Below are 8,816 nucleotides of genomic sequence, written 5' to 3' on the forward strand. Positions count from 1 at the left end.
AGAATTAAAAGTACTCAACTTTGAAAGGTGTTTAGCAATATTGATGGTTGTACCATTTTTTCTTATATGTCGTGTATGGAAAGTTTTGTGGAAATTTAACGGAATATAAATTGTAACTTGTATAAAATTATTTCAATATGTTTGTGCTATTTTTTTTTTTAATTTTATAGTTTTTTAGTTTCATAGTTTTTTTTCATCCTCCGCCCTAAAATATTGTAAGTATTCCTACAATGCTACTACATTTGGAGCCATGCCATTATCACTTGTGGCATTGATGTCTAGAGTAATTAAGGCCAATACCACAATTGTGCTAATGCTTTGGATGTAATTCTAATATCTTTATATAGTTGCACCTTGGTTTTGTAGCCAATACTTATAGGGAGTTTTTACATAGATTGATATAACTAAGATAATATAAATCACATTGAAGTCAAACAAATATATGCACCTTCTCCAATTTTGTTGATCTGTCAAGCTCTTTAGAAAGAATTGCTATTGCAATACAATGTATTATGATGTAGGTAATATTGTTTTCCTTTTTATTTGATAAGAATCTAGGATATTAAGACAAGTAATGGTTGGAATTTTAGCTGCATGGATAATAATGACATTTGAAGTGTTTGCATTTGCTTTGACTCATTTTGGTGGTAATGGTGCTACTATTATCACTAAAGAGGCCAATGTCCTTCTTGAATAAGCAAACAAATTGATTGAGAATAATTTCCCTCATAGATTTGGAGAAAAATTGAAGAATGTATGATCAATAAGCAAGTAATATTTCATATAATTATTATTTTTTATATTCTTTAATATATATATACATATAGTAAAAGGTCTTTAGTCTAGATTTTAAATTATTACTAAAAAATATATGATTGTAAAAGAGATGTTGACGTTTAGAAATGATTCTACATAGCCAAATTTGCAGCCTCTTCAAACATAGAAGACATTGTAAACATAATAGTGAAGAGTGTCAAGGACAACCTAAATAAGACCAAGATAAGATTTGTTGACCTTATGAAAAAGGACAATAGCAAGGGGCAATCCCTCTAGTACTTTCAATCAAGCCATAACAAGGAACTAAGGTTATCAAAATATTGAACAATTTTTATGTTGGTGAATTAATTCAATAATCTTTTCAATTTACTATCTTAAGTTTTACACTACTTTTTTTGGATTATTAGCAATGGTACTCATGTAGATTATATTAGAATTATGTAGCTTGATAGCATTGTAAAATGCTTTCATTGTAGTTCCCAAAACTAAGTGCCTTTATACCTACTTGATTACTTTGCTTTGTTTTTTTTGTTTTTTTTGTTTTTGTTTTTGTTTTGTTTTGTTTTGTTTTGTTTTTTTTTCCCCTCTCCTTCAAATAAAAAAGACAAATCTTTTATACACATCTTCTTTCTTGCAGCCATGACCCTCTCTTGATATGGATTGTTATTGGTGTAATAATAGTAGTAGTAGCAATGGTGGTTGCCATTGGTCAATTGCCTAATTCTACTTATGTTTATAACAAAATACAAGAACAAAATTGTATATTTGTGTGTGTTGGAGATTGAATGAAATGAGTAATAATAGTAGTAATATATCCATCCATATAGTATTAATATATTTTTTATATGTCCACATGGTGCATTTTGTTTCAATATGGTTTAAAGCACATTTGATTTTTTGCATATTTTTCATGACATTTGTACGAATTTAGCTAGTTTTAATATTAAAAAAATATATATATATATATATAATTAATTATAATAAAGAGTCAGAATTTATTTTTAAATGAGATTAATATGTATAATTATTTTTTAAAAAATCTAAGTAATATTCAATATGCATGCATATAAATATAGTTTGATTTTAAAAATCTCTATATTTTTTTTAATTGTATTTTCCCATAAAAATTATTCTTTATTATTCTTGGGTCATAATTAAAATGTATTTTTGAAATATTCTAAATCATCATTTCTGTAAAATATTTTCCAACTATAACATGATTTTTTGAGTACATTTTGGCATAAAATATGGCAAATGGCAAAAGATTCTCAAATATTTATTTGTTTTTTATTGAAGGTTTTTGAAGGATTTGCGTTTTAAAGAATTTAATATAAAGAGATAATATTCTTACCTAGGTACTTCAAGAAAAGTACATGTTTCATGATTTTATTTTCAAATGTCTACATATAGAATGCAACTCAATATTTTTAATAAACATATGAATCAATTTAATTTTCACCTACTTCGCAGTCATAAAATAGCTTGTATTATATACAGGTATATGACTAATAAAAAAAAACTGATGAACAATCTAATAAGATTTAAAGATATGAATTTATTATCTATTTCAAAACAAAACAATCATCAAATATTAGCTTGGGACATACAGTAACTACGATTGCAACTAAAAATGGTTTTACAACCGTGCTCAATAAATTATGAACTTCTATATTATTATTATTATTACTAATATTGCAATTAGTAATAATATTAGTATATATAATCCTTCAAGTCACAATATTCTAATGCAAATGTGCATGCATGAGTTTCGAGTGTGTGCCAAATTCACCCGAAAAAAATAAAAAAAATAGTTTTAATAAAATATATCTGACTATGTTTTGAAGGAGAATCAAAAGAACGACTTACAGCTGTGGTGAATAATCCAAAATTCTCTATTTCATTGACGAAGTCCAAAAATTATCATACCATATATCTGTTACAAAAAAAACAGTTTGGAAATAATTTAATGTTTTAATTTTCAATTTACCAGGAGAAATGAATAAAAATCACGCACTGATTATTGAACCAAAAACTACAACAACCAAAATTCTCATTAAAAGCAGTATCGGTGGGTTGTTGAGAGTGAATATACGTTACACAAATCCTACACCATTGAAGAGAATTCAATAGTTCGTGGATGCACTTCAGAGCTTTTGCACCACATCCAAAGAAGGTCTGACCCCCGCCATAATGCCACATGGCCACACTAAAAATAGATCCAGCTGTACACATATCGACAAAATAGCACACGTGGAAACGACCCACGTGGCTGACCCATCGATACCCGGGTAGGGACAGACCGCAACCGCAGCCCGGTCCTCTATCGAGATATGGATGTTGACGCGGCGGGGCGGGGACGGGGGAAGGGCTGGGTAGGCGGGGGGGGGGGGGTGGTTCGGGCTCGCCTTCATCATTCGTCTTCTTCTTCGTCACTGTGCTCTGCTCTGAGTTTTTCTTTATCCTAGAGGAGTCTGTCTGTTTGTTGTCTATCCAACGCTGGTTGCCAGCCAGGTTGTCGCCATGCCATGCTCCATTGTTGGATTTATCCTCCGCCAGCGCGCACCCGTTGGATCACCTTCGCTCTCAGTTTAGACCTCCCTTTTTTCATATGACCTTTTGCCTTTATTTGGAGTCACGTCCGAGCTTCTGCTCCTGCCTCCTCTTTCGAATTTGCGCCGCTTGTGATCGCTTCCCCTGCTGCACTGTGGATGTCCTCTCCGCTGTTTCGTTGTGTTCTGTCAGGGCGCCGATAGGCGTCGTCTTGCGGAACGGTTTTACGACAAGCGAGTTCGTTCGGAAGTCGGAGCCGTGGAGGAGCTGAAAGCCGTGGTTGACATTCTTGCGACTTAGATCCGGGATAGTCGAGGCTTCGCGAGGTAATGCCATTGATAGCTGCCGTGCATTTTTTAAACATTGTCGGTGTTGATGTAGTTATTCAAGTTTTCGTTACTGGATCATCGTGGCTGTTGTTTGTTTGTTTTTTTGCTTGTATTTGATTTTATTTTGTATTGTAAGAAGAATGTATTGTAAGAAGTGGTCGGGGAGTGTGCGCTGTGGTATTTGATGGTTTTGGAGGCCCCAAAGCAAGCAGCACTGTAGTCCTTGCCACTATTGATCAGTGCCTTCGATCAAAGTCGCTTCGAATGACTTTGTTGCGCAGCTAATAATGACGAGCGTTAATGCTGTTTCGGTCTGAAGTCTTTAGATCTACGTTTATAATTATTGGTTTGCTCCTTTGTAGCATGGCCTCGTGAAGAATGACTTGTTACTTATTGAAAGTACCACAGAGAGGCAGGGTCTGCACTCCCCTGTGCGCTTCCTATCCACCGTCTACATGTGCAATGGAACCTTGAGGAGACCAGTGTACACTTCTAAAGTGTCACGTAGTTCATATGCTAAGCGTATTTCTTGTTTAGACTGGAACAGCCATGAAGTCATGAATTGATTTCATCCTCTGCCTCGAACCTTTAACAAAGGTTCATTAACTATCTAAGTAGGTCAGGATGAATCCCAGCAAGTACTTGAATCTGTTTTCTTCTGTGTAAGTGGGTTTACCGTGAATAGTATATCTTCTTGATAATTTTTATGTTTAACGTGTTACATGCTTCAGGATATCTCGTTCGAAACGTGTATTTGGAAGCCTTTGAGTCTTAGTCGTCGTAGTAGATAATGTGAGGTCAGCTGGCTGATTTTCACGAAAGTCATCATCTTCTTCATCTGTTCGGAGACCTCAATGAATCCTAGATCTCGTGCAAGGCTCTTTGTAAGTGGAATGCGGAACTTTTTGTTTGAAGTCCGGAAAATGAAGTTGCCTGGTTCATCTTTGCAGATAAACGAGGGGAGGATTCGTGCAAGTAGCAGAAGATTATGGGTCGCACAATAGACGTTCCTGAAGACACATTGCAGGAGTCCGAAACATCCAACGTAGTGTTAGAGCTTTTGAAACAGGCTGGAGGATGTGTGGTGACTGATGGAGGTTTTGCAACTCAATTGGAACGTCACGGTGCAAATATTAACGATCCTCTGTGGAGCGCGGTCTGCCTTATCACTATGCCAGACCTTATCCGCAAGGTATTCGTACAGTCCATCGTAAAGTATTTGTTCTGTCTGCTTTACAGACAATTTAAGGGGAATAATACATGGATATGGGGCTCTCATTTTGCATTGGAAGAGGCTAGCACCGGCATTTTTCTGATGACATTTCATAGTTTCAGCTTTAGCAGAATTGAGCCAGCAGTGTCGTGCTTCTTTAGGACAGTTGCTATGCTTGTCTGTGCTTTTTAACAGTGGACGTGCATGGCATGCATTGTTTGTGGGAAGGGTTCCTTGATGAAGGACTTGTAACGTATTTATGCGTTTCTCATAACTTTTTAGCATCTTTATTCGTGGAACTAAATTAAGCCTGAAGTTTATGTTTTCCTCGCCAAAAATACTCGTACCTTACTATAAAATCTTATCTTAGCTGTCTACGTTTACATGACCAAGTACAGAAGATTCCAGTTCTGAAATCATTTTACTCAAGTCCTATATAATTCTTTCGTACAAGTGAAACTCATCATATTATTTATCTTCGTGTTGTGGATATCAGGTGCATAGGGAGTATTTGGAAGCAGGAGCTGCAGTAATATCAACAGCTTCTTATCAGGTTATCATCCGACACTAGCTTTTTTTAGTCACCAGTTCATCTAGTGGAGTAGGAAGTTTATGCGACGTCTTTTTCAAAGGTGACAATTTACACAGCTTGTCGTATTAATCTACGCCAAACTGATTGTATCTGGCATTTTTTTTTTTTAAATTGCCTAAAACCTTGCTCAAGTCATACCTGTTTTTCAATATGTTATTTGATATCTAAACAGCCTTTCTTTTAAAAATGTCAGTAACACTTTCGTAGTTGTTGGTACTATTGACAGGCAACAATTCAGGGTTTTGAAATGCGAGGCTTGTCAACGAAAGATTCAGAAGATTTGCTTCAGCTGAGTGTCCGTATTGCTCGTGAGGAGCGTGACCGATTTTGGAAAGAGTATCAAAATAAAGTGCATACAGGACCTGGTCAAGCGGGTTCATACCATCATGCTCTTGTTGCTGCATCCATTGGTAGCTATGGAGCTTATTTAGCTGATGGTTCTGAGTATAGGTATGCTACTGCTGCTCCACGTTTAATTTCTTATTAGAGAAGATATTTGGAAAGGAACTGTTAACTACTCAAATTCAAGACTTGATCTGCCCATTGTTGAGGAGTACTGTCTTGAAACTGTTTAGAGTAACCAATCTTAATTTTTGCATGCTGTGTTACAAGGATACTTCATTTATTCAAGAATGTCTTATAGTTCATCTAGCAGGTGCAGAAGACTTCTAGGCTTGAAAATTGTGAGACGCGTCAGTTTTTCGCAACCAGGTGCTGCTATGCTTGGTGTTGTGTGCTGAGTCTTCTGACTTCTAAGTTATACTCTTTGGATTACTTGCAGCGGAGATTATGGCTCATTCGTCACAGTTGAAAAGTTAAAGAACTTCCATCGTCGCCGCCTACTGGTGCTTGCTGATGCAGGACCTGATCTATTGGCATTTGAAACCATTCCGTGCAAGTTGGAAATTCAGGTTAGTTCCATTTGGCAAGCAGAGGTTGACATTATACAAGTGATTTTCGTTGGATTTATTTGGTCGATTTTATTGCAGAAAATTATATATATATTTATTGTAACAGCTTTAGAAATGTTCATTAGCATCTGATTGTCCTATTGAAGGAAACTTAGAATTCGCAACTGTTTTGAAAGCTCAAAAGAAGCTGTGCATTGTGAGGGTTTTCTTCGAAGATTCCTCATTCCAAGGATCAATCACAGTTCAATTGGTTACAAGAGCGGACTGTTTATGTCAAGTTATTTGATGATGTATTGGATTTTACGCTCAGGAAGTGGGTGAATGTTTCTTACTGGTGCATCATTATCATGTGCAGGCTCTAGTCGAGCTGTTAGATGAAGAAAAAATACGGATTCCAGCTTGGGTAGCATTAAATTCAAAAGATGGCGTGAATGTAGTGAACGGGGATTCACTGACTGATTGTGTTGGCTTGTTAGACAACTGCACCAAAGTAGTAGCAGTAGGCATTAACTGCACCCCTCCTCGCTTTATTCTGGACCTTATCCGTGTGGCACGAAAGGTACTCATTCGAAATCTACCGGGCTTTATGGTTATTCAATCAGTACGTCACAAATAATAATTCAAGGGGTATTTTCTTGGTTATCTAGTCAACCTTAGTAGCATATCCATGTGCAGTATTCACAATCATTTCAAGAATTTCTACTCAAGTGTGAATGCTATGATGTGTTGTCGGGTAACGAAACAGGTGACAAGCAAGCCCATTATGGTCTATCCGAATAGTGGAGAGCATTATGACGCCGTAATAAAGCAGTGGGTGGTATGTGTCTACCCCTCTATACCCTCCCGTTCGTCTGTCATTTTCGCAGTCTAATATTTGGGATTAATTTTCATGTTAAAATTTCTTTGCGTGCATCCCACGATGAATCGGTGATTATTCAAGTGAAAATTACCCTAGTCGATTTTTATTTTCTACTTAATAGTTCTTTTGATGTCGAATATCAAGTCTTGTTCTGGTTATTTATAATATTTTAACAGAGAATTACTTAGTCTTCAACTGTAGTCGTGATCGCAATTTATTTTTCATTGGAGAGTATACGGATTCCAAATTGAACTCTTATTATCAACATTGGAGTGGTAGAGTATACATTTACTTCCCTGGAAATATTTGTCTGATGGAATTCGTTTGTTGAAGCCAACAATGAGCTCCGAAAATTTCGAGCCACTGGTTCTGACGACATGACTTGTAAATGCTTTTTAACCGCCTTATTAATGTAAGTGTTCTCCTTAAGGCATTTGGAGGGAAGGTTCTTAAGTTTTTCAAGTGTCTTATGGTTCGCTTATGTTTGCATTTCCTGCAGGAATGTAAAGGATCTACAGACACAGACTTTGTCTCACATGTGCAAGAGTGGCGCAAGGCAGGAGCTCAGCTTATTGGCGGGTGCTGCAGGACTACTCCCAATACTATAAGAGCCATTTCCAGAGTCCTGTATGAACACACTCAAGTGTACGCCGCTAAGTAGTCTGCATGCTTACCAAATCCGTCTTGGTTTTCTGCTAATACAACACTCTTCAAGCACATGTAGCTGTTCTTTATTTTCGAAAACTACTGCCATGTGGTTTGCAGTTCGACGCATAGTTTTGTAAACTATGCTCCACCAGAAGAATTCAAGACATTATCTTTTTACGAACTTGATTTGCTAGTTTGCAAATTGAGTCAAGATTGCCAAATTTCGGCAGTTGAATACTATTCTATTGTCCTGCAGCAAGTTACTTGATCTGCTTAGAATGTTTTAGTTTCCCCTTAGAGGTATGGTGCGACAGACCTTGCTTGAGAAGGGACAATGTTGTCATCAAAGCAACTCCTACATTGCTTCAGGATAGCTTTGGAGGTCGTGAATTTTTTCGCACTCCATATTAGCCAGGGTAATCATTTGATTCATTATATGGTCACAATTTATGCCCCCATCTTATTTTTAGGATAAGATTCAATCAGCTGGACGTGTACCTTCAAGAGCTGGGCCTCCATAAACGATTCTACGAACCGGACAATTTCTTTCGTAAATCTGAATTTTTTTAGTTGTACTTATCTGGCCTTGAAATCGATTCAGGTTATTTAAATCTGGGGTTGTTTACATGGCGTAATCTTTATCAGCCTATTCTGTCATGCTGTAGATTTTCGAAGAAGTGTGGAGCACTTCTGGAAATACCTTAACCAGATGAAACATGCATTGAACGGAACACACCTAGTGGACATCTGTGTGAAGAGTGAAACCCTGAATACTGGAAGTCTACAACAGGTAGGACCTCAGTTACAAATTACAAGTTATCTTCATGATTGCTTCTGAAACTCTTTGTGTTCGGCACATCGATACCACCAAAGTCACCGCTGGAGGATTGAAGGGGGGGAGGGATGATGTAGGCTGAAGCAGCAGTGCTAGGGCAGG

The 8,816-nt window shown here is 36.8% G+C and overlaps 1 protein-coding gene across 1 annotated transcript; it reads left to right on the forward strand.

Annotated features, from left to right (window-relative positions):
* The first annotated feature begins 3,200 nt into the window (after positions 1-3,200).
* On the forward strand, positions 3,201-8,454 carry LOC112275479 (homocysteine S-methyltransferase 2). Its single transcript, XM_024505831.3, has 8 exons — positions 3,201-3,653; positions 4,607-4,848; positions 5,366-5,422; positions 5,688-5,911; positions 6,243-6,372; positions 6,728-6,931; positions 7,118-7,189; positions 7,731-8,454. Exons 2-8 carry the CDS (start codon positions 4,645-4,647, stop codon positions 7,890-7,892), a joined length of 1,053 nt encoding a protein of 350 aa, XP_024361599.1. The 5' UTR covers positions 3,201-3,653; positions 4,607-4,644; the 3' UTR covers positions 7,893-8,454.
* The last annotated feature ends 362 nt before the right edge of the window (positions 8,455-8,816 follow it).

Source organism: Physcomitrium patens, chromosome 23 (genome assembly GCF_059467195.1).
Source record: "Physcomitrium patens ecotype Gransden chromosome 23, ASM5946719v1, whole genome shotgun sequence".
NCBI lineage: Eukaryota > Viridiplantae > Streptophyta > Bryopsida > Funariales > Funariaceae > Physcomitrium > Physcomitrium patens.

Excerpts from the sequence above, each read along its gene's own strand:
- LOC112275479 (XM_024505831.3), top strand. The coding sequence starts at position 4,645 with ATGGGTCGCACAATAGACGTTCCTGAAGACACATTGCAGGAGTCCGAA. Across the intron at positions 6,932-7,117 it reads TTATCCGTGTGGCACGAAAG|GTGACAAGCAAGCCCATTAT; the intron begins GTACTCATTCGA and ends GTAACGAAACAG. Across the intron at positions 7,190-7,730 it reads CCGTAATAAAGCAGTGGGTG|GAATGTAAAGGATCTACAGA; the intron begins GTATGTGTCTAC and ends CATTTCCTGCAG.